The sequence below is a fragment of the Leopardus geoffroyi genome, chromosome C2 (assembly GCF_018350155.1).
Source record: "Leopardus geoffroyi isolate Oge1 chromosome C2, O.geoffroyi_Oge1_pat1.0, whole genome shotgun sequence".
NCBI classification, from domain to species: Eukaryota; Metazoa; Chordata; class Mammalia; order Carnivora; family Felidae; genus Leopardus; species Leopardus geoffroyi.
The window spans coordinates 48,563,871-48,589,814 of NC_059333.1; the positions used below are offsets into that span (position 1 = coordinate 48,563,871).

Consider the following 25,944-nt stretch of genomic DNA (forward strand, 5'->3'; position numbering starts at 1 on the left):
TTTGTTTTTGAACTTTTTTCGCTTAGTGTTATACTATGTGCTCACACCTTTTTGCAGTTTTTTTTTTTTTAAGTTGGCACCTTCATTGTTACCCTTTCTTATTCTTGCCTCTCTGCTAGTATTCAAACCTGCTGTTCTTTAGGATTACCAGGAGAGGTATTTTACCAATTCCTGGATCTTGTTGTAGACCTACTAGCGAGTAGGACCTGGGAATCCCATTTTTAAAGTACTCTCTGGTTGATTCTTTGCAACTAGTCTTAAACCCCTGGGTGTATGAATAGGTCAGTTTTCAGATCCCTTTGACTCTTTTGAACCCTTTTCATTGTAATAATGCACCCGAGGAATTGCAGTCATTTCATGAGTTTTACGTGGTATATGAAGTAGTTTCAAATAAAAAATAAGATTACTACATTCAAGAGGTGTATTGTAAAGTTTATCTTAAACGCAATTTTTAGTAATCATGCAAAGAAAAACTTACTTTTTCCATTTTACAGATGACACGTACTGTTTATATTAAGATGAAGTAATATTTATTGACAAATTTGGAACTGACATATATTTTGGGGCCAAATATATTTAAAAATGTAGACTGAAATTTATGTATTATGGCTGAAAGTAGATTTTAAAAAACTGCTTTCCTCAGCTTTTAATATTTTTAGATGTTGAACTTAAAAAGCAAACTTACGTTTTGTTTTGTTTTGTTTTTTACGATTTTTGTGTTTGCATACAAATTACACGCTTAAAACCATCTATATTATGATAGAGTAATTTGCTATAGAGTCTGGATGACTGTATAAGGGCCTTAATAAAAGATGTTTTTGTGCGAAAGTGGCATTGTATAATCCTTTGCAGCCATTAGATTCTAAGAGATTGTATTTTTCTGTTCCGTTTAGATTTTGGAGTTTCGCTTTCTTTTAATTTAGTAGTTATAGTCTAAATAAAGCTGTCTTTTTGTATAATTTCTCTTCCTCTCTTTCGCTGTATGGAATTGTATTAGTGGTAGATTCTCAATAATTATCTGGTGATTAGTAATTTCTAGTTCTCTCTCTGTATTTCAGAACATATCGGAGATGTGCTGAAATATAGTAAGATCTTCCTGGCCTTTATGTGATGAATCTTACTATATTTCAAGTCAATGCAGATGGTCTTTTCTGAACCCTATCTCTTCAACATAAGCTCCATTTTTAGGTCAAGAATCTGAAGAAAACTTTTGACGATTTTCTCAGAAGAATTCATAGATGCTGACACAAAAACATTTGCATATAATTTCAGGGGATTTAAGCATCTGTAAAATTCAACAAGTATAGCCAGTACTGTGAAGAAATTACCTATAGTAGCCTATGTTCTCCTCTAGGGGATAGAATTATAAGCTTTTAGATTTGGTGAAACAACCTTTCAGTTCTCACATGTTTCTTGCCACTAAATTTACTACTTCTCTTTATTCTTTATTTTCATATATTCATATGTTTATTATTAACTTCATACCTATGTTCATGGAAAAGATGTTGAAACTGGTTCTCTGAATCTTAGAAATTATATCACATATTGTTCCTTTGTGTGGCCTCCCATCTTGTCATGGTGTCCTATCTGAGTTGTCTAATGAGTTTAATAATACATCCTGTGCTTTATTTTTTACGGATGGTTGTAGTGGTACCAGTGCCTGTTGAATACCTTGGTATACTTAGAAGATACTTAAACTTACCATGCTCATGTTTAAAATTTTATCTTAGGGGCTCCTGGGTGGCGCAGTCGGTTAAGCGTCCGACTTCGGCCAGGTCACGATCTCGCGGTTCGTGAGTTCGAGCCCCGCGTCGGGCTCTGGGCTGATGGCTCAGAGCCTGGAGCCTGTTTCCGATTCTGTGTCTCCCTCTCTCTCTGCCCCTCCCCCATTCAAGCTCTGTCTCTCTCTGTCCCAAAAATAAATAAACGTTGGAAAAAAAAAATTTAAAAAAAAAATAAATAAAATTTTATCTTATTGTAATTGTTTATTATAATTATTTTATTGTAAAAATTTATTTTTGTAATTTATTGTTTCCTCTCCTGTACTTAATAATAAGATCACTTACCTCTTGACCACTTAACTTGCCTTCTAAGCTCTCAGAACATATCCTGACTTAATAGTCTTTTCAAGGAAATAGCATAAATAAGCCAAAAAAACCCCTACATCAGAAACTGAAAGTCTAGTCCACAAACAGTGCTGCCAGTCAGCTGTCAGTAGTCTTTAGAACAGTGTGGCTTACCCTCACCCAGAAACACGTGGCTATCTATGTTCTTCAGTGGTCTACCTCCACAGTGGTTCTTGGACACTTTCTTTCCTCTATGAAGAACGTGATGTGTAGGCTACCCTGGATACTGGATTGACCTGTTGCCTTAGCTGTAGCACCTGGCAAAGCAACTAGTAGGCTAGTGGACATACAATATTGTGTTTCCTAATGGACTTAGTTTGCAGGAAGTGGAAAGTTGAACAGGTAGTGGACTCTGTAGTAGTGTGAGAGGGGATAACTTATAAGCTTGGTCTGATGTCCTCTTGGGGTGTAGCCTTGGAATTAGAGGAGGAAAATGGGTGAGGAAGGTGGATAACTGTAGACTTATTTTAAAGGAGTCTTAATCACAGAGATCTAATAACTGATACTCAGTTACTTGTTTGGTGACAAAAAAATTGATAATTGAATAAATGGTTAGCAATATTCTTTTTGTTTCCTTAGTTTTTTAAAAAAAATTTTAATGTTTATTTTTGAGAGAGAGAGCGAGCGCGAGCAAGTTGGGGAGGGCAGAGAGGGAGACACAGAATCTGAAGCAGGCTCCAGGCTCTGAGCTGTCAGCAGCTCAGGTACCTATTTATAAGATGTGGGTTGTTCTTGAACCCCTTTTCTTTCACGCGGTAGTGGTACCAATGCCTATTGAATACCTTAGTATACTTAGAAGATACTTAAACTTACTATGCTCATGTTTAAAATTTTATTTTTCTATTAAAGTATGGAAAAACAGACAAAAGTAGAAATACTTTAATGAATCTCATGAACCACCTCCAACCTCAACAGTCACCAACTCATCAGTACCATGCCATGTCTCCTCCCATACATTTCCACCTGTTATTTTGAGCAAATCTCAGACATCCTTTTGCTATAAAGTATTTTAAGGGAGACATAGCAAATTAAAAGGATGTGTTTAATATATTGGTTGGCTTGAGATTTCCATGCAATTAATAATGAACAAATAGACAAGTAGAAATAAAACATAAAAGTTGATATCATAACTTCAATGAAGCTGCTTTATCCTTTCACAAAATGATGCATTAGTACCCAGTATGTATCCGATAGTAGGAGATACATATATATATATATATATATATATATATATATATATATATATGTGCGTGTGTGTATATATATATGTATATACACACACAAACACATACATACGTATACGTGTGTATATATATATACATGTGTGTATATATACATACGTATATATGGGTCATGGGGCTCCAAAAAAAGGGGGCAAAATATTTTTCTCTGTTAAGGAGCTCATAATTTTTTTTCTCATCTAGTAATTCTTAGGGAAAGAGGTAGATAAGATTTTTTGGAAAAAGCTGTTTTTTTAAAATTTTTGATCCTTTCTTCTGATTTTAAAAATAAAGGTATAAAAAGGAAAGTAAAATTATCTATGATCCTATATTCAGAGATATTTACTCTTAACATTTCAGACTGTATGTATTCTTCTGTATTTCTTAAGCCTTACTGAATATAGATAAAATTGAAACAAGTTTTTGTTTATTCCTCTTACAGATACTGTGGATGGTAGGGATGAAAAGCCTGCTGCTTCTGATTCTTCTGGAAAACAGTCTACTCAGGTTATGGCAGCGAGTATGTCAGCTTTTGATCCTTTAAAAAACCAAGATGAAATCAATAAAAATGTCATGTCAGCGTTTGGCTTAACAGATGATCAGGTTTCAGGTAAGTTAGTTCCTCCCTCACATCCTTCATTCCCTCTCTTCTTCTCTCTCTTTCTTTCCTTCTGTAATAGAAGGATAACAGATACAGTGATGTTCATAAAGGTTGACTTAAAGGTTCAGTTGAATAAATTTTTACTTTTGTCTACATCTACAGAAAACATCAATTGAGTTCAAGACATAGATGATTTCCAGCACTCAGGAAAGCTTTCTTGTGCACTTTCCCAGTCAGTAGAATCCTACCCTTGAAAGAATAATCATTGTTTGGTTTAGGTGAATTTTATCAAAAGTGGAATTCAGAAAGTTTATATTTTTTTTAAAAATCTGAACCATTTTATAATCTTATTTCAGTTTTGTTGTAGGATTTAAATTATATTTGATGCCATCTTCTCTCTTTGGATGTTTAATTAGAGAAATTGAAATTTAAATATAGATTTTTGGTTTACTTGCCTTGTGTAGAAAGAGCTCTTATAATGGATGGTTTTAACCTTTTTTAAAAAAGCACCTATACTGTGATTTCTTTATTTTTTGACTGTCATTTCTTTAATATTTTTTCTGCTGTCTTCCCTCTTCAGATTCCAATTACACATACAGCCTTAGAATTTTCATTTGATTCTTTTTATAGTTTATTTTTTTCTTTTGGGATTCCTTACCTTTGCATTTCATTAAGACTATATTTCCCTTTAACTTATTGATGCATTTTTAATTCTTTAAAAATATTTATAATAGCTGCTTAATGTTTGTCTGCTTCATTCAACATCTGGTCCTATTTGGAGTCCACTTTCTTTAGCCTGTCTTTTTTCCCTGAGTATGGGTCACATTTTCCTGTTTCTTTGCATATCTGATGATTTTTTTATTGAAAACTGTACATTATGATTAATATATTGTAGTGACTTGAGATTTTTTTTTTTTGAGATTTTTTTTTTTGTTACTGCTACTCTGGCAAGGAGTAAACTTGTATGTATTCAAACTACTCATTCTTTTTTCCCATGAAATATAGCAGCTAATATCTCTATTCAGTCCTTTCAACTCTTGGTGCTACTTTTTTTTTTTCTGAGCCCTCTTATGTCTCCTCCTCATAACTCCATGGCTAGCTGAGATTTGGGGGCAGAGCTTATACTGACTTTTTAGGTCTCACTTCTTCAGTGGCTTTTTTACTGCAGGGATATTTTCCCTCAAATTTCCAGGTAGTTGGCCAGCCATCAAGTTCATACTATGGCTTTCTGCTGTTGGGGCTGCAGAGGTCAGGGCCTGTCATTCTCATCCACTGTAATTCACTGGGGGGTAAACTTTTCTGGTTTCTGCTGACATTTGATTGACTTCTATTGATTTCAGATAGTTGTTTTCTGCTATTTTACAGGTTTTTAGTTTTTAACTCTGAGAGTGTTCACCTGACCATTTTCATTGCCATTATCAGTAACTGGAAATGTAGCATTCAGTCTATTTTTTTTTCTTTGAGACTTTTATGGGATTATTCACTAAAGAGAATTGTGTGAAATTCTGGAGAGACAAATATTTGTATATGATGCATGTTCTTGGCAAAAGAAGACATTGCACAAGAGATATATCTGAAAATCACTTTTTTTTTTTCCAACGTTTATTTATTTTTGGGACAGAGAGAGACAGAGCATGAACGGGGGAGGGGCAGAGAGAGAGGGAGTCACAGAATCAGAAACAGGCTCCAGGCTCTGAGCCATCAGCCCAGAGCCTGACGCGGGGCTCGAACTCCCGGACCGCGAGATTGTGACCTGGCTGAAGTCGGACGCTTAACCGACTGCGCCACCCAGGCGCCCCTGAAAATCACTTTTTAAAGCAACTGAAATTTGAGTTACTGTTATGGTTTCTTACTATTTACGACTTGAAGAAATGGCAAATGGAGGAGTAAATAGGAAGTCAGGCTTAACATTTTGATTAGAGTATATGCCACACCCTAGAATAACATGATTAATATGATTCACATTATTTGAAGGCCATTTTTCTGATACCTTTGTGTGTTAAAGTAAGAAAAACTGTGCACATAGAAAATACCAGGGGGGTACGTTGTAGTTATTTGGGTGTGCTATTGTGAAAAGCTTGACTGCAATAGTGAATGTGAACATGGAAGGAGGGATAAAATATTATAGAGATAAGATGGGTAGCATTAACTAATAGGTTACATACAAGAGAGAAAAGAGGAGTCAAAATAATACTCTTTTTTTTTTTAGATAATACAGTGTTTTTTGTAGGAGAGAGTGTATGTGTATGTATTTACATGTATGTAAATATCAATAAAATGAGCAAATTGTCCATTTTAATCTGGTAATCATTAGTTTCTCCTGCATTGCCACTTTGTTATCCTAAACCTAGTTTAGGTTCTCATCAATACCTGGACTACCAGTTGCCAACTATATAGTTGCCTAATACAGAGCTAAGTTCTGGGATACATCAGTGCAGAGGATAGAGGTTTGCCCTCAGGGAAATTAGACAGACTGTAATAGCAAGTCCCTGTGTGGAACTTTCTAAATGGTTATCACTTTCATAAGCTCTTGCCATATAATCATTTTTTTTAAATTTTTTTTTTTTAACGTTTATTCATTTTTGAGAGACAGAGACAGAGCATGAGCGTGGGAGGGCCAGAGAGAGAGGGAGACACAGAATCTGAAGCAGGCTCCAGGCTCTGAGCTGTCAGCACAGAGCCTGATGTGGGGCTCGAACTCACGAACTGTGAGATCACGACCTGAGCCAAAGTCAGACGCTCAACTGACTGAGCTACCCAGGTGCCCCGCCATATAATCATTTTTACAAATATTTGCTATAAGCTCCTGTTAACTCCTAATCCTTGTAGTAACCTAAGTGAAGTAGAAATTAGTATTTCTTTCATACAGATGAGGAAACTGAGGCACAGAAAGAGATGAAGTGACATGCCCAAAGTTATAAAGCTTACTAAGTGGCAGCACTGGCATTTGAACCTAGGCAGTCTGGCTCCAAAACCTGTGCTGTTAACGACTCTCGTATATTGCTGAACAGAAAGAACTTAAAGGAATAAACATATCTACAGTTGTCTTCACAGTGTCTTTTTTGACTGTCACAGTACTGGAACTCTAGTGAATTTTGTCCATTTACTTCTTTGTTCATTATTTTAGAAGAATTTGAGTGGCTCCAAGAATTTGAGAGGTAGTCTTTGTGAGGCAGACGAAAAGAGTCAGAAAGGACTCTGGCCAAAAGAGCTTGTAGTCTAAGAGGAAGATGGGACCTGTTCAGAAATGCAAAGTAGAAGTTGGTAAGGGTCATCATAAAAGTATACTCTGTAGAAGTTTAAAAGTGGATAAAAGTATTTATGAGTGAAGAGGTCTTACTGGAAGTATAGAGTAGTAACCGGGGTTTAAAGACCATTATACGTAGATACATGAAACTGGGACTGGAGGCGACAGTGATAAATGAAATGGAGGCAGAAAAAAATATTAGATATATTGTGGGCTCGGGAAAAGGTTAGTTTTAGCTGAAGTGGGCACGTGAGAGGAGGAATTGTGAGAAACAGTGTTTGGACCCTGGAATACCAAACTAGAGGGTTGAACTTGATTTATGGGCAATGGGGACCCGTTGAAGAATTAGGTGATACTTTTGGTTGATCCACAAAATAAATTAGGTAGCATGAGGTGGAGGATATTGGTATGGCAGAGAGGGCTTCTGATTTTTGCAGGGGGGAAGTTAGGACTTAGGAATATAACACTGCACATCATAGGGAAGGATTTCCAGTCATTGCTATGTCTTTTTTTTTTTTAATTTTTTAATGTTTATTTATTTTTGAGAGAGACAGAGTGTGAGCAGGGGAAGGGCAGGGAGAGAGGGAGACACAGCATCTGAAGCAGGCTCCAAGCTCCTAGCTGTCAGCTTGGAGCCCGATGTGGGGCTCGAACTGACGGACTGCGAAATCATGACCTGAGCCGAAGTTGGATGCATAACTGAATTAGCCACCCAGGCGCCCCTGTTGCTGTGTATTCTTAAGAGAGTGAAGCAGAGGAAAAAATGAAGTATATACATTCAGTGTAAAAGGCTGTATTTGTGGTTGTGCTTACTCTGTAGTACTTTCATTTTTGTTCTCTTTTAACCAAACTTATTTGTTCAGCTTGCTGGGGAGAATTCTCGTATTAGAAACTAAACTGACTTTCCATGACCATTTAGGGCCACCCAGTGCTCCTGCAGAAGACCGTTCAGGAACACCTGACAGCATTGCTTCCTCCTCCTCTGCAGCTCACCCACCAGGAGTTCAGCCACAGCAGCCACCATATACAGGAGCTCAGACACAAGCAGGTCAGAGTGAAGGTAAAATAGAAATAAGAGCACATATTTGGGGAGGTAAATGTGTAGAGATGTTTATTGCAACATTGTCGGTGATGATAAAGAGATTACATAACCATTCATGCTATAAATACAGTTGTAAAAACTTTTGATTTACTGATAACGTTATGTTTTGGGGTTAAAACCCAAATAGAACAATATGTCAGATATGCTTCTGATTATTGAAAAGAAGAATACCTTAAAAAGTGCTTGTATGAATATAGATACATGGCAACCAATCAGGAAGGATTCATACCAGTCACCAGTCAGTGGTAATGTCAGAGATGACCCATTGAGGTGACATTTCATATTGCATAATAATACTTAGGTACTTCCTTTCCCTTCTTGCATCAGTGTATTATTTTTGTAATTGGAGCTATTTTTAAAATAGAAGTAAAGCATAACTGTAGTTAAGTGTAATTTTTTGAAAGATAAATAGCCCTTAAATTTTGTGCAGTTAGCAATATGTAATATGTCTTTTGTGGAAAAACAGTGTATTTTAAATCAAACTTGTCTTCTCTAAATGATGTGTCCTTGGATGAGCAGTTTAATCTCTCTGGGTTTAAAATTCTCTCGTGGTAAATTATGAAAACTGGACAAAATTAGTGGTATTAAAAGACTGTCTCTAGTCCCAAATGAAATAGAACTTGAAAGCTCAGTATTTAAACAGATAAAGGGGTCATTACCATGGTTGAAGGGGACTGAGGGGCCACAAGCTCAGGACAGCAGGCACTGAAGTTTAAAAACTGCACATTCAGGGGCGCCTGGGTGGCGCAGTCGGTTAAGCGTCCGACTTCAGCCAGGTCACGATCTCGCGGTCCGTGAGTTCGAGCCTCGCGTCAGGCTCTGGGCTGATGGCTCAGAGCCTGGAGCCTGTTTCCGATTCTGTGTCTCCCTCTCTCTCTGCCCCTCCCCCGTTCATGCTCTGTCTCTCTCTGTCCCAAAAATAAATAAACGTTGGAAAAAAAAAAAAAATTTAAAAACTGCACATTCCACTTGAAAACAAACACCAGGTGGTGCTCTCTTTGTGTATAAAAGGGTCAAGTGGTGGTATGTATTTTCAGCAACAGAAGCAAGTGACTGAGTTTATTAATCATATAAAAAAAAAAATCTATCGCCTAAAATGAACTGAGCACTTAGGTAATAGAGTCCTAATCATCCTGTGGCTACATTTTTAGAGTTGTCCTGTTGGATGAATGCTAGTCATAGGGTCTAGCAGGTTGCATTTTGCTGATGAGTGAATAGTTTGGGAAGAATTTCTTACTGCTTCAGCTTTTTCTCAACCATCCCTAGTTATAGTCTTTGTACAAAGGTGCAGCTGCCCCAAACTGGAACTAGAAGCAGATGTGGACTGCAACCGCGAAAGCAGAGTTTGGGTATGAAGGGAGTTTAATGGCTCCTTATGTTACTTAAATTCCATAAAAAGGGCCTTGGGATTGAAAATACTTTTCCTAAGGATTTTACTCCTAATACGTTCTTCAGTTCAGGTCAGCTTTCATCTCTGTTTTTAAAAAATTGCATCTTAAGCAGTGTATACTGTTGTAGAATGGCAGTTGGAGGGATAATTGTACCAAATAATGTTTGCTGTTCACTTATAAAGGAATGAGATTTAAGGCTCTGTTAATGTCTCAAATTATTTTGTTGGGTTTATTTTAATTGAAAAATTATTTTCAAGCAGGTAAAAATTTAAAAATACAATTCACAAATTCTCTCTCCCACCTCTGACCCATAGCAACCAAGTTCCTTTTTCCAGAGGCATCAGGTTAACAGTGTTCAATATGCAATGAATTCATTTAGCATGGCATTAACTGTGTACCTTGCTAAAACTTCTTTATTTTCTATTTTATTAGTTTACGTTAAAACATACACTATAAAAATTGTACAGTTATTAACACATGACATCAATCAGTAGCGTTCTGGAGGTGAGTTTCTAGATCAGTGCTGTCCAAGAAAAAGAACAGTGGAAACCACATGTAATTTTTTTATTTGTCACACTTAAAAAGGTTTTTTTTTTTTTTTTTTTTTTTTTTTAAATTTTTTTTTTTTTTTCAACGTTTATTTATTTTTTGGGACAGAGAGAGACAGAGCATGAACGGGGGAGGGACAGACAGAGAGGGAGACACAGAAGCGGAAACAGGCTCCAGGCTCTGAGCCATCAGCCCAGAGCCTGACGCGGGGCTCGAACTCACGGACCGCGAGATCGTGACCTGGCTGAAGTCGGACGCTTAACCGACTACGCCACCCAGGCTCCCCAAAAAGGTTTTTAAAAAGGTAAAATTAATGTTAGTTATACATTTTACATAACCTAGTATCTGATGTATCAACATGTAATTATTAAAAAGTTACTAATGTTTTACTTTTATTTTTTTGTACTGTGTATTGGAAATCTGGGGTGTGGCACCAGTTCGAAACACTTCCAAAACATACAGTATATCGTAGTTAAGACTAGCAGCATTTCAGGTGCTTAGTAGCCATGTGGCAGTTGTATTGGATAGCACAGCCCTGGCTTAATATATCAGTTATTTATAGGATGAAGTATGGTCCATTTTAATGAGTACTTTTTGACCTGTGATGTATATTGAGTCCCTGACATCACCAGTTATATCAGCCGCTGGTTATAATTTGAAGAGAAAATCAATAAAAATCCATTACTAATAATAGGTTAACATAGGAATTTCTTATAAGACAATATGAAATAATCTAAACTAAATCTGAGTTGTTATTTAAAGTCCATAAAAGGGACCTTGGAATTATAACTTTCCCCCCAAGGATTTTGGTCTTTTTTTTTTTTTTTTTTTTTTTTTTTAATGTTTATTTACTCTTGAGACAAAGACAGAGCATGAACAGGGGAGGGGCAGAGAGAGAGGGAGACACAGAATCCGAAGCACAGAGCCCGACATGGGGTTCGAACCCGCGAACTGTGAGATCATGACCTGAGCTGAAGTCGGACGCTTAACCGACTGAGCCACCCAGCCACCCTGGATTTTGGTCTTAATATGTTTGATTAAAAACATATTGTTGAGCATCATGAAAAGAAACAAAATGGAGAGTATTATCCTTTTTCAGACAAAGTAGGCACCTCTGTTATGGAAAACTATGTGCAGTTGAGTAGTTGGCCAAAAACTTTGAAGTGGTGAGGACACAGAGAAGAGCATTAAAAAATCATCAGGGAGACCAGGAGGTTTTGCTGTTTGACAAACTAACCAAAAAGGTGAAAAGGCTAGAATTAAAATATGTAAAATCTTCTGATAATAGAATGATAACTTGAATAGAAACATACACAAAAGTAGAACTAGAATAATCAACTCTACATGAGTCCATTATGCAGCTTCAACACTTACCAATGTTTTGGCATTCTATTTTCATGTGTCCTCCTTGGTCCCCCTCTTTTTTTTTTTTTTTTAATTTGCTGGAGTACTTTATTTTTTAAAGTTTATTTATTTTGAGAGAGAGAGCAGAGGGAAGCAGGGAGAGGGGGGGAAGGAGAGAATTCCAAGCTGGCTCTGTATTGTCAGCGCCAAGCCTAATGCAGGGCTCGAACCCACGAACCGTACCATGAGATAACAACGTGAGCTGAAACCAAGAGTTGTAGGCTTAACCGACTGCACCGCGTAGGCACCCCTCCCTGAAGTATTTTAAATCAAATACTTCATGTTATTTCACTCAGCTATTTCAGTATGCATGTCTATACTGGTAGTTTTTCTTTTACCATAACTTCTATGCTATTACACCTAACAAAACTGATTCTTAATGTTACATACTAGTCTATATTTGAATTTCTTTTGTCTCATAATTATCTTATTACAGTGGTGGCTAGATTCACATTTTTTATTTGATTACATGCCTTCTTTTTCTTTTCAGTAGCTGTCACCCCTACATGTTTCCAAAGTTAAAAACTATGTATTTTCATTATCTATTGCTGTGTAACAATTTATCCCAAAGCATAGATGCTTAAAGCTACAAACATTTATTATCTCATAGTGTTCCAAAGAGTCAGGGATCTGGGAGCAAGCGGCTTAGCTAGGTGGTTTTGTGTCACAGTCTCTCATGAGGTTGCAGTCATCAGAAGCTTAATCTGAGCTGGAGTATCTACTTCTGAGATGACTCTTTCATACAGTTGTTGTCTGGAGGCTTTAGTTCCTCACATAAACCTCTCACAGCCTGCTGGGTGACCTCATGCCTTGGCAGCTTCCACCAAAGAGTCCGTGAAAGACCGAGAGAGAAAGGTAGAAGGTGGCTGTCTTTTATGACCTGTCCTCAGAAGTGTCATTGTGATTTCTGCAATATTCTATTGGTATATAGGTCAGCCTTATTGAGTGTGGGAGGGGACTACACAAGAGAGTGAATACTCCTGTGTTTATTGCTTATTGCTCTTTTGTATCGTGAGGTTAATCTTTCTCGTTTATAAAGATGTAAAGGACAGCAGGAGTCTTGTGCATATGCTAAAGCCGTGCAGGGGGTTATCACGGAGGTTGGCTGCCACTTTGTGCAACACAGTGCAGTACGAGAAGTTTCACAATTACTCTGCACTTCATCCTGTTCTCTTGCTGTTCTGAAATTTAGTTATGAAATACAATCTAGGATTAATGTGGTGTCTTCCAAGGTAGTTCACTCTTGTGCTCCATTTTGTGCTGTAAGTCTTAAACCACATGCATGAAGAAAGCATTTAGGAAACTTTTTGTCAACTTTTTGTTATTGTATTTGGGAAGAGGATTAATAGTTTAAAAATAGCTAAGCAGATTTTATTTCTATCATAAAAAGCAAACAACTGCTTGCTAGAAAATAAACTGGCTCTAATAAGTACAGGCATATCTCAGTTAGTGCTGTGGTACATAGGGCTGAGCAGGGAGCCCAGTGGAGTGGGCTCTATTCCTTGAGTTCAGCCTGTGGGTGTTAGCTGCCTAGTGCACCTCAGTTTGGTGGCACTAAGATAATGTGACTTTTTTTTTTTTTTGAATGAGCAAACATATAATTAAAGACTTAAATATTAGATAGTAAATGCAAGTTTTATTGCTACTCAAGGCATTAGATCTAGCTAAATCCACTGTTAGAACAACAGTAAAAGTAGTAGAGATGAGAAAGATGTGCACCAATAAATCCTTGCTTGTTTGGAAATTACAGGTAGTAACAGTACCCAAAAGATTTTTCCATAGGAACTGTGCTCTCCTGATCGCAAATAGCACTCTCATTTCCCAGTTTACATCCCCATTGTCAAGCCATTTTCAAAAATGTGCAGTGAGGAACCATGTAGGCTTTATCAGATTCCGAAACATGATGGGCTAGGATATTCGGATGATGGAAAAGCAAATTGTTGCCAAATGCCATAGGAATCTCTGAGGTCTGTAATGAAAGATGTCGCATAGTTCCTTGTTACCAGAGAGTCCATTCATGTAGTAACAAAGGTTCAAACCTTTAGATGACAAATACACTGTTTTGGGAGAGATTTAGGAGCTGTCAGTTGTATTTGTTCCTTTTCTCAGATTTTTATTTTTTGTTTTTTGACTTGGTTGATTTTTACTAAACATCAGTAGTACGTATCTGTTGGTACTTGGGTTTGAAAGCATTTGTTTTTCTGGAATTTATGAAGTAACCACACTAGTGTTATTTGCTGCCCATTAGAGTTCTCTGCAGTTAATCCACAGTGGATCAGCTCCGTTTGTTCGGTTCATTCTTCTCTGTGCGTAGCATTTAAAGGGGAAACACATTCTTGTGTCTTGTTACTAAGTGTATTTATGTGTTTGGATGGGGAGAGAATTAAATGAGCCTTAAAAATATTTCTCTTTATCAAATTAAACCTGCCTCTTTTCCTTGTCTTGTCATTTTTAGGTCAGCTGTACCAGCAGTACCCGCAACAGGCCGGCTACGGTGCTCAGCAGCCACAGGCGCCGCCTCAGCCGCCACAGCAGTACGGTATTCAGTATTCAGGTGAGCACGTGTCCCCAGGGAGCGACTCGTTGGTGTTGAGCTGTTTCTATACCCATCGAACTTTAGTCCTTTCCTCTTAATTCCTTGATTTGTAATACTTACATTGTCGGAGTAGGTTTTAAGTATTTGTTTGTTGGAGGAAATAGCATTTATTTGTAAATATTTTGCATAAATATTGTAAATCAACATTTAACAGTCATAGTAGATGATTTTGTAATAACTTGTAGCATGAAAGCATTTTTTAGCAAAAGCTATCTTGTATGATACAGTCTTAGGATTAGCTTAGTGACTTAGAACTGCAAAAATGCAAGATTTTTTTTCCTCATTATATGTAACACATAATTCCAGGGTACTGTAAAAATAATAGTAGTTTCCTCATACATGAAAAGGCAGTCTTATTAAATAAGAATTAAATTAAGCTACTTAGGTTTTTAAATCTCCAAAAAAGTATGTAGGCATGCCAAAAAACAGGCCAAAAAAATAGACTTGTGTCAAATGCAATCCAGGCAGCAAAGAATGTTGAATATAGATGTTGTAGACAGGCATCCCAGGTATTTTCTTTTACCTTCTGTCCACTAAAGATTATCCATATTTAAATATCAAATCTCTTTAGTGTAGCTTTGACTGTGATAGTTATAGATCAGGTAATTTTACTTTTGTTAAAACAGAGTTTCTGTTCCACTCATGTTTCACAGCCAAAGATTTAAGTATCAAAATTTCAACTGTAATTAAAAATAACTTATATAAGGTGAATATTACCTAAATTCTATTTTATAGAGTTTTATAGTATCATTTAGAGTAGGAGTTAGCAAATTGTAGCCCACAGGCCAAATATGGCCTGTCACTTGTTTTTGTGTATTAAGTTTTATTGGAATACATCAACACCCATTCATTTCATGCTGTTGCTCCTTGGCACTGTAATGGCAGAGCTGAGAAGTTGTAACAGAGATTGTGTGGCCCGCAGAACCTAGAATGTTTACTCTCAGGCTGTTCACAGGAAAACAAACAAAAAACTGTGTCATGCCTCTTGAACTAGAATTTTATGGCCTATCTTAGTTGGAGTTTGGTATATTTTAATGCAGATAGCAATTTTTATTTGGATTATGTTTGCTGTAGAGTGATTTAATCTGTAGCTGTTAGTTTTTAATTATGTAAAGTAGGTGAGATGAATTTAAGCTTGGATTATTATATTAGGGGAAGTTATTTCAGGTTTCCTTTAAAGTCATAGTGTTACAAATTACGTAACTTGTAGAAATAATAGAGCTGAAAAGACCTAGTCCTCATTCTAATCCAGGGGATTTCAGCCCCCTCTGTGCTGGTGCCTGGACTCTACTCCCAGATATTTTGTTTCAGGTTAGGAGTGAGACTTAGGCTTTGATATTTTAAAAAAGCAAAGCACGTCATTCTAAAGTGCAGCCAGGTTTTTTATTTTTTATTTTTTGTCCTTGTCTCACCCACTCATTGTATAAACGAGACAACTGGTTCAAAGAGGTTGTGACATGCAAGCATTCAGTGGGGAAGCTATATCAGAACCAGTGTACCTGACTTTGCTGTTCATTACTTATATCATGCTGCATTCTCCAACCTAGTCCAGTGGTGGCAGACTTACCTGCCATGAAAGTCTAGATAGTAAATATTTTAAACTTTGTGGATCATATGATCCCTCGCCCTATACTAATTAACTTTAAAAAGTCCCATAATTTCCATTCCTTGAGATTTTTGTTCTTCACCAAACTTGTTTTTCAAGGGTGAGGGTGGGGGTAGGAGGGAAACTGTACACAAAAAGAAGCATTGCCACATTATGATCAAAGACTAGAAGGTTGCTAATGGCATCTTAGGCCCATCGTTATTCCTGCTATTGAGAAATAATTAAGGATCTGGTTGTTTCCAGACTCAGTTAAAAAGCCAGTCTAGATTTCACTTGCCAGGATGAAAAGGCAGCATTTTTTTGCTCATAGTCTTAACTTATATAGACGTTTTCAGTAAAATAGCTGATCCTTCTGTCTCTCCAAAAATTTACAGTAAAAAATTAAGCAAGTTTTAATGTAGAAGTTAGGAGAAGTTGTATAACATTCAAGATTTTATCATGAGTTGACTTCAGTATTTGGTACCATAAGTAAAATGACTTGATTTACTTATTAAAAGTTAAGCTTGTTCTTAATGATTTTAGTAGGGCCTTCACCTGAGTAAAATTTAGTTTTCCAATTATCATCTTTGTATTTCTGATCCCACTAGTCCTATTAACTTGAATTTGGGAGATGTGGAAATAGTCAACTAAGTACTCTGCTTGGAGACTGTAAGTGGTGGTGGTAACATTGGACCATTTTTGACACTTTTGGTTTGGCAGTTTCCCTTTGACCTTTCCAGTTTTATTCATGGACTATGTCAAAAAGGTTTCTTTCATGAGTAAATTTTGAACCCAGGTTCAAGGTGAGTTCAGAATATACTCAAATTCATTCAATCCTTTTTTTTTTTTAATGCAGGGTTGTACATATTTTAATAATTTTCTTATGTATCTGGTATTTAATGCTGACAGGATTCCAGTCATTGGAGAGGTTTCATTGCAAGTAGCTGCAGGTGTGTTTCATGGTAGAGATAAAAGTTTTTAGTGAAGCAGACTTGTTCTTTTAAAAAAAATTTACATCCTAGTAAATAATGAATATAGATGTTGATATTGTGGGGCGATATGGTATGCTTTTTGTGTGTTATGCTGTTACTGTTCAAAGTGTAAAGGCAAAACATCAGATACCAAATCTAAAAGAAATGAAGGATTTGTAGGATTGTGAAAATGGTTACTTAATGTTTATTCTTAAATGGCTTAGTTTTTATAGAGTGAATAAACCTTAAAGCATCTCATTAGCACAGTAAGATGTATTTGTAGCACCACTGCTTCATTTAAAAATATTGTCTGCAATGTGTTTTTACTTGGTACAGTTGTTAAATAGGCCTCCCCTCCATGCCAGGTTAATGACTAACTTTATATTCCTGCATTTATCATTTGAGCATCTGTTCTTATTAGGATTATGCTAGAACAGGTATTTGCTCTCAGGGATTAAGTCGTGCAGAAACATAATGAAGACATATGCATATATTGGTTTCCATTTAAGATTAGAGCGTTGTAAGAAATTGTTTAGGCAATACCTTTTTGCTACTACTTGGTTTTGAAGTAATATTATATGATGGAATCTACGCTACTTGTTACATAAATACTTAGGAATAAGTTTAAATTTCTCCTCTTTTTTGGTCCATTACAGTAAGACTAATTCTCTGGAAAGTTTTCACCAAAAGAAAAATAAGGTATACGTGTACTTTATTTTGCCTTTTCAGCAGGTTATAGTCAGCAGACTGGACCCCAGCAGCCTCAGCAGTTCCAGGGATATGGCCAGCAACCAACTTCCCAGGCACCGGCTCCTGCCTTTGCCGGTCAGCCTCAACAACTGCCTGCTCAACCACCGCAGCAGTACCAGGCGAGCAGTTACCCTTCACAAACTTACACTACCCAAACTTCTCAGCCTACCAGTTATACTGTGGCCCCTGCCTCACAGCCTGGAATGGCTCCAAGCCAACCCGGGGCCTATCAGCCGAGACCAGGTTTTACTCCACCTCCTGGAAGTACTATGGCTCCACCTCCTAGTGGGCCTAACCCTTATGCACGTACCCGCCCTCCCTTTGGTCAGGGCTATACCCAACCTGGACCTGGTTATCGATAAAGAGGCTCAGCTACACTGATTAATGTAGCTGCTAGCTTATTTGCCCAAAAGACTCCAGTACTACTATTTTAATTTGTATTGAAGTCCAGAAATTTAAAAAGCAGAGCATTTTTTATGATATCATTGTTGCTGTTAATTGAAAGTATAATTTGCTAGAACACAAAAAGACCAAAATGAAAGTTTTTTTCTTCCCTTGCTTAAAAGTGTAGCAGCTGCCTAGTTATTTTGGAACACTACTCTGACGTGTGTAAAGTGATTGACTTTCTAGCTTGCCTTGTCCGGAGGATATTAAAATGCTAGGTTGAAGTTTAGCCATCTTACTTGGCTTTTTATTATTAACATGATGTACTAAAGTAGATCCCTTTGAGAAGACAACTAGGTATTATGTATAAAATGTAACATTGATAGGTTAATAAAGACAATTGAATCCATTAGTGGTCTTGTATATGTCAATGACTAAACTACATGAGCGAAATCCTTTTTGATGTTTGGTCTGTTAAGTGTAGACATTTTAGCTCACAGTTTTCTATATCAGGAAACACGGTGCCATTTGTTTTTTGTGCTGACTTTGAAAGAAATGCATTTAATAATCATTGGCTTAAAACCATGACACTTAGATACGGGGGGGTGGGTAGATCCTGAATAACTAACTTTGTGATTTTCCTTAGATGAATCATTCAGAAATGAAGAACTCAGTCTTAAAAAAACTACATCTCTTTATTGCAGTTTATACTTGCTTAAAAAATACAAAACATAGCACTGATAAAATTGAAGCATGATGAAGGGAGAGCAGAGGAAAGGTCCTTTCAGAATAAGGGCAACGAGGCAGCATTCTCCTATCCTTCTCCAAATGAAGGACTTTTTTAAAACAAACAGATTTTCATTACAGGTTGAGTTAGACAAAATTATGAAAACATCGTCTGATACATTCGTGCATAGAGGTCTTATGTATAAAAGTAGAGTACATATCATGTAAAATGGTAGGGAAGACTTCACATTCAGACTCTACATACAGCTTCCTTAGAATTACATTAAAAATAATATAAAGGCAGTTGCTTAAAGGGACAGTTTGACAAAGTACATTCAGACATTGTAACACATTTATGGGTAGAAAGAAAGTGGGTGTTTTGAAATTGAATGTCAGATATTCAGTTTGCAGCTGAAGTCAAATTTCCTGCTTCAAACAATATTTTCAGTAATTTGCAAAGATTTAAGGAAATGTTTATCAGCATGAATGGTTAACTACTGAAATGCTTCAGAAAAGCTGTTTAGTTATTGCTAAAAGTTTGAAGTTTAAATAAACATGAATATTAGGACCCTCCCCCTCCCCTGATACAAATGCTGAAGATAATTTGATCTAATAAGTTAAACCAAGTTGAGATTTATGGAATTAACTCACCAGTAAGAAGAATACACTTTAATAAAAGTAAATATTTTTTAAAAAGTATATTAGTTTTTGATGTTAAATTTGTTATAAAAGTATCTCAAAACATCATTACAACAGTGTGATAAATAATATACAAATGATCTCTTAAAATACCATGAATAGGGAGCCAGCTTCCCTAAAAATGTTATTGTTAATGTCAATATCTTGTTTTTTTAAAATGATTTTGTAAAACCTGATAAATATTCTCAGCAATCTAATAAACATCTACTATTGCTATTAAACTTTAATACATAGTAAACATAACAGCTTTAAATGAATGTGACAAATACTATAGCGTTTCCAAGTATTTTTTGCCACGATAGAACAGAAGGCACTTTTGGACATGATTGCAGCATCTACCATTTTCCAGGAATTGTGGTCCCACATTCATACCACTGGACATAGTTGATTTGGGTGTGACCACCTATTTCTCCAAATTGGACAGGTTCCTGGCGAACTGCTCTGAAATAACCTAAGAAGGAAAATGATTTTATTTTAATAGCTGTTCTGTTTTGGCCGTCACCACTCACAGACTGAAGGGTGTCACTGAATGGCTGAATGTTACTCTAGGTGAAGCAAAGTATTGTAGAAAGTAGGTGGTAATAGAGACCCTGGTGTCTTTACTAAGATAGTAATGGCTGGCTAAACAGGAGGGGCACCTGAAACTCTTCTGATACCTGCCTACGTGTTGGGATGAGCTGGTTGGTAGTGCCTGAGAGACCAAGCTGAAAGCGGGTAGGAGTCAGAGGGGGTTTTTTGTTCTGAGTGTCTCGGCCACGTTCAGTATACTCTCTGCATCTTTGTGAAAGTGTTCTTTCTGCACATTACAGACTAGTGGTCTGTGAAGAAGTGACCAGTAAAGGTGGTGTTTACCACAGTGTTAGGAAACAAAGGGTCATTCTAAGAATGCTAAATTTCTAAAAATTTTCAGTCTTTTGAATTCTCGAGGAACTTAATGCTAATATGTCTTTAGCAAGTTACAGTGGTTATTCATTACTCACCAGAATTGTTCAATTTTAATTATGTTTATATAATGACTTCTAAGGCAAATAATAAGGGAATAAAAAAACCGCCAGTGTGCTCGGTATGACAAAACAATAAAGGTAATACAAGAGTGATTTAAGATTGGGAAATACTACTCCATTATAGCTGTTTTTGCAAATTCAGGTGTTCTTGGAGTAGAATGCCTTTAATAGATGTCCGTGTGTAATTTCCTTTAGCTCTAAGGGGTAGAGTCTTAAGGACTGGGAGGAAATTTGAGAAATTTCTATTAAGGTCTTATGTGAAGATCTTTTTTTCTAGTCAGATAATTAGAGCCAGCAATACTGTAGAATAATTTTTAAAATGATTGCTTTCCTCAGCTTGAATTCTCTTTGTAAAATCCTCTGGCTTAGGAGGAGGCTCAGAAAACATACCTTCTTTGGTGGGTAACTGGTCAGAAGTTAGTTGCTGTCCTGTGCGGCCATCCAAAAACGAATCCACAAACTGGCAGTGATCTTCTCCATGGCCTCTCTGATCGCCTATGTTATAAAATTTTCCTGAGGAACCGGAAATTAAAAGCATCATAAAGTGATACTATCTTTGATAAAGGATAATTCTGAAATAATCAAATTTTTTCAGATAAAGTCTTCCCTGCTTCTGTACTCCCCCCCTCCGCCCACCAGTTCAAGCCATCAGTGTCTTTTCACTGAAGTATGGAGTAAGTCTTCAGCTGGCACCACTGCTTTTACTCTTGTCTCTCTTACTCCTCTCCCTCTCCTCCCAGAGATCAGTCATCTCTTTAAAATGCAGCTCAGATAATGTTACCCCTCTTCATAAATCTCTCCTGCAGTCAGTCTCCTATTCAAAAGAGAACCCATGATTTTATGCCTGCCTGCCTGACCTTCCCCTTACTACACCTGAGCCACACTAGTGGAACTGGCTAGGCGTGTTCTGGCAGAGGCCTTTGCATTTCTCTTCCTTCTCCCTCTAGTGCTTCATCCCTACATTTTTGCTGGGGTGATTCCTTCTAGTTTTCTTTTTAGCACAAATCTTAGCTTTTCAGAGAGACCATTCCAGCTAAAGGAGCTTCCGTTGGGCCATTTTCTCTCACCTCTTTTAATTTTTCTGTACATAGTTGTCTGTCTCTACTAAATTGTAAGCTGCTAGAAAGCAGGAATCAGGTTTGTTTACTGGTTTGTCCCCAGCACCTAGAAAACATCTGAACACAGTAGCTGCTTATTGAGTGCCTGAACAAATGTCTGCCTTTCCATGGTGAGGCCAGCCTTAATTGTTTAAAATTTTTACTGTATGAGTATATGAGAGAACATGGTAACCATGCACTGATCAGGTCTGGATCAAGGATTTATAACCCTTTTGGTCAGGTGTTTTGATCTGGTCTCTGACAGACTTAAAACATTAAATCTGTCCTATTCCTTCCATGATTATTGTTTCACTCATTTTATTATCAGTAGGCTTGTCTGTCTTTGGTGGCTGTAACAAAATGGAACTTTGATATGGCCAAGTGCCTTTACATTCAAATTTGCCATGATGGTTTTGTTTCAAGTTGCATTTTCATTATTTAAATTCTAATAGCATATCTCGAATCCCAGGCTAAGTATTCCAGGACTATCTTGCTCAAAAAGAAAAAAATTGCTCAAAAGAAAAGTAATGGCTGGAGCTGTCCGTAGAAAAGGCTAAATTACAGAATGCTGTAAAGCATTCCCTGAAGGACAAGGCTCAAAACAGAGCTGGGAGCCCCACTTACCTGTGAGGGAGTCACTCAGATAAATCTTGTATCTGAGAGAGTTGCACAGCTGCACCCCTACAAACTTTTTATACCATGTCCGTTTGACATACTGTTTGCCCTTACATTCTGAGTAAGAGTCTGAATTAAAGGGTCTTTCGGTCCAGATGGCATCTCTTCCTGCTACAGAAGGAGAACACATGGTTTGAGGTTAGCATCCAACTTTGCGTATTGAAGAGCCGTCCTAAATGCTTTTTTGTTTTGTTTTGTTTCTAAATGTTTATTTTTGAGAGAGTGCAAGCAAGGGCAGCAAGAGGGGATAGAGGATCCAAAGCAGGCTCTGCGCTGCCAGGCTGACAGCAGTGAAGCACAAGATCATGACCTGAGCCAAAGTTGGACACTCAACTGACTGAGCCACCCAGGTGCCCCAGTCCTAAATGCTTTTTAGAAAGCAGTTTGCAAAGTTCATTGTCAACTTGCTGATAACCTGGTTTTCTACAATGCTAAATATTAGACTCAAACCATTCTATGAGTTTAAACATATAAACCCCTAATTAAGTTCCTGTCACTAGTGAGAGAAGCAGTGTGTTTAGGTGTTGAGTGTAAGCCAGCATCCCTTTAGGAGCAAATTTAAGGTTTTATTTTGTTGCTTTGTTTTGGTAGCAGTATATAATTTAAACAGCTGCTTTAATGTGACTTGCTATTAAAGGTGGAAATGAAGTTGTTCTTTCGTGACTTATTTAACAAATTTTGAGCTGGCCTCGCACATGAATGACAGGGAGTTTCAAAATATCCAACTTGTTCCCCAAACATCCTAGGTTCTCAATGTTAGTGAATGTTTTAGGTAAGTATTTGCACCTGGCTGATATTCTAAGACTAAATGGATGAAAATGAAATCATGACCAAAACTCTGCCATGCCTGTTTAGTTGAATCAGTTTAGAAAAGCATGTATTGTGGGGGCGCCTGGGTGGCGCAGTCGGTTAAGCGTCCGACTTCAGCCAGGTCACGATCTCGCGGTCCGTGAGTTCGAGCCCCGCGTCAGGCTCTGGGCTGATGGCTCAGAGCCTGGAGCCGGTTTCCGATTCTGTGTCTCCCTCTCTCTCTGCCCCTCCCCCATTCATGCTCTGTCTCTCTCTGTCCCAAAAATAAATAAAAACGTTGAAAAAAAATTTAAAAAAAAAAAAAAAAAAAAAAAAGAAAAGCATGTATTGTGTTCACACTGACACAGGTACTTACCAGAAACTGGCTCGCTGACTCTTGGGTCCGCTGAAGAGAAATAGCAAACACAGAGTCAGATGTTACTAGGTAAGCCCTGGTGTTTCGGTGGCAGAGTGAAGAAGGTGGACGCTTACAGTCAAGTCTGACTTGCAAAGTGGTACACTCTTGCTAAAGACAATTTGAAGGGGTGTTTTGGAATTGTTCTCCATTGGACAGTCTTCTGCCAGGTACTCAGCTGCATCTTTTGGAATTTTTTGTTGCTCTTCAAGCGCTCATTCCATTTTAAAGCTTCCTCTTTTAAATTCAGACAGAAAACTATTGACGGTAAAATTACCAAAATGCCATGACGTACAGTTGGTGTAAAAATTACACACATAATGCTGTGAGTATAGATTTATCTTTCAAAGGAATTGGAATGTAGGTCAGAAAATTTCACAGCTGTTTATCAAAAAAGTATCAAATTCCCTTTCTGGAGGTAGCGCAGCTCAGTGTGTCTGATATTTTGATTCTAGGCTTGGATTTTAAGCATACAGAGGAGCATTTGTTCAGTTTGTAAGTATAGATTCCCCCCCCCCCCTTTTTTTTTGTTAGAGAAAGAGCACATGAGCACATTTGTGTGCAGGAGTGGGGGAGGACTAGAGGGAAGGGAGGGGGGAGGAATCTTAAGCAGGTTCCATGCCTAACATGGGGCTCCATCTCATGATGGTGAGAGATCATGACCTGAGTGGAAATCAAGTCAGAGGCTTAACAGACTGAGCTACCCAGGAGCCCACTTTTTATCTTTTAAACTGATATGCCTTTTTTTGACATCAAAATAAGTGAGAAAAAAATGTAAGTAGTATTTTCTTAAAGCTACTTTGATCAATTTGTTTTGAAATTCAAGAAACTATACACCGTGTTTATTTAGCTGAATTTCAAATTGCATATGAATCTCCATATGCAAAACATTGAGGCTCTTTACATCCTTGATTTGGGAATTGATGTGATTACCTGATTCAGTACTGAATGCCACCGTGTTGCTGGCTGGGCCTTCTCCAAGTGGGTTTTTGGGTTTCACCTGGAATTCATAGCTGTGTGGGAGAGAAATTTTAAAAAATGTGATATATCCTTTAGAGGTGGGAAACAATATTCCTTCCTAATTCTATTTTGAAATCATGAGGACGGTGAATACACATATATTCTCGAAGCAGCATGAGGAAAGAAAAAGTACTTGTCAAACAGTCTAGGCTAGGCCTTATGTCTTTACATTAAAAAAAACAAAACAAAATAAAACTAAATCCCTTGGAGTTGTAGGTATGTTTGATTCTATGCTTAAGAATTATGCATTAACTTACTACGCAATATTTGGCAAATTTCATTCAAAGAATACAGAGAGCAAATCCTCTTAAGAAATTCAGGCAGTAAAGCTGTTTGCCATTTGCCTGAAACTAAGTTCCTTTTAACAGCACACTTAGCAGGAAAAGTAATTTTGAATGTAAAACCAACTTGAATCAGCTGACTATTTTGAGTCTCAAATTTGTACAAGGCTTTTGGGATATAATTACCATTTTTGAGAAGTTTGTAATTGAATAAGAATGCAGAACACATAAAAGATGGAAATGCATTTTACAAATGAGTAAAAAACACGACAACAGTTCATTTGGTACAGACGATAATAAGCAGTAACAGAAGTTTATGGAGTTCAGGGAAATCAGATTCTTGACTTTTTTCTTTTTTTTTAAATGTTATTTCTGAGAGAGCACGTGTGAGGGGGGAAGGGGCAGGGAGAGATGAAGACACAGAATCTGAAGCAGGCTCCAGACTCCGAGCTCTCAGCACAGAGCCTGATGCGAGATCATGACCTGAGCCAAAGTTGGACTCCTACGTGACTGAGCCACCCGCGTGCCCCCAGATTCTTGACTACTGAGGCAATGCATTAAAACACTGCCAGAGGGGCGCCTGGGTGGCGCAGTTGGTTAAGCGTCCGACTTCAGCCAGGTCACGATCTCGCGGTCCGTGAGTTCGAGCCCCGCGTCAGGCTCTGGTCTGATGGCTCAGAGCCTGGAGCCTGTTTCCGATTCTGTGTCTCCCTCTCTCTCTGCCCCTCCCCCGTTCATGCTCTCTCTCTCTCTGTCCCAAAAATAAATAAACGTTGAAAAAAAAAAAAAAAAAACACTGCCAGAATCTATAAGATGACAGAGTCTAGCGTTACAACAAAGGCAAATCACTTTTTGAGTGCTATATATATCAGACACATGGATCATTCTACATTCGGTACAAGATGGTAATCTATTCTTTGGTTAAGAACAATGTGGCTCTCATCATCAGGGAAATAAAATCAAAACCACAATAAGATAACACCTCAAACTTCTCAGGATGGAAAAAATTAACAGCTCTGAAAACAAACCATCTTGGCAAAGATGCAGAAAAGGGGGAGCACTTTTGCACTGTTGGGGGGAATGCAGACTGACGCAGCCACTCTGGAGAACAATGTGGAGTTTCCTCAAAAAAATAAAACTACCCTATGACCCAGCTATTTCACTACTAGGCATTTATCCAAAGGATACAAAAATGCTGATTTTAAGGAGCACATGCACCCTAATGTTTATAGTAGCACTATCAACAACAGCCAAATATGGGAGAAGCACAAATGTCCATTGACTGAGGAATGGATAAAGAAGATATTGTATA

General features: G+C 37.5%; 2 protein-coding genes across 54 annotated transcripts in view; one reads left to right on the forward strand and one right to left on the reverse strand.

Annotated features, from left to right (window-relative positions):
- The window catches only part of TFG (trafficking from ER to golgi regulator), a 34,073-nt gene extending 15,738 nt beyond the window's left edge, over positions 1-18,335 (forward strand). The window contains exons 5-8 of one of the 4 annotated variants that reach the window (XM_045501851.1): positions 3,789-3,956; positions 8,114-8,254; positions 14,096-14,194; positions 17,522-18,335. In XM_045501851.1, the coding sequence (XP_045357807.1) occupies positions 3,789-3,956; positions 8,114-8,254; positions 14,096-14,194; positions 17,522-17,904 (791 nt within the window). In that variant the 3' untranslated portion in view covers positions 17,905-18,335. The remainder of the gene's footprint in view (positions 1-3,788; positions 3,957-8,113; positions 8,255-14,095; positions 14,195-17,521) is intronic. The other 3 variants (XM_045501852.1, XM_045501854.1, XM_045501853.1) reach the window with 3 other exon arrangements.
- Positions 18,336-18,602: 267 nt separating this feature from the next.
- The window catches only part of LOC123610790 (ABI family member 3 binding protein), a 265,188-nt gene continuing 257,846 nt past the window's right edge, over positions 18,603-25,944 (reverse strand). For 49 of the 50 annotated variants that reach the window (XM_045501843.1, XM_045501842.1, XM_045501847.1 and 46 more), the window contains 5 exons: positions 24,265-24,344; positions 23,293-23,322; positions 22,077-22,238; positions 20,746-20,868; positions 18,603-19,802 (listed from right to left, as the gene is read on the reverse strand). In XM_045501843.1, the coding sequence (XP_045357799.1) occupies positions 19,687-19,802; positions 20,746-20,868; positions 22,077-22,238; positions 23,293-23,322; positions 24,265-24,344 (511 nt within the window). In that variant the 3' untranslated portion in view covers positions 18,603-19,686. Of the gene's footprint in view, positions 19,803-20,745; positions 20,869-22,076; positions 22,239-22,445; positions 23,005-23,261; positions 23,323-24,264; positions 24,345-25,944 lie in introns of those variants that run through there. The other variant, XM_045501834.1, reaches the window with a different exon arrangement.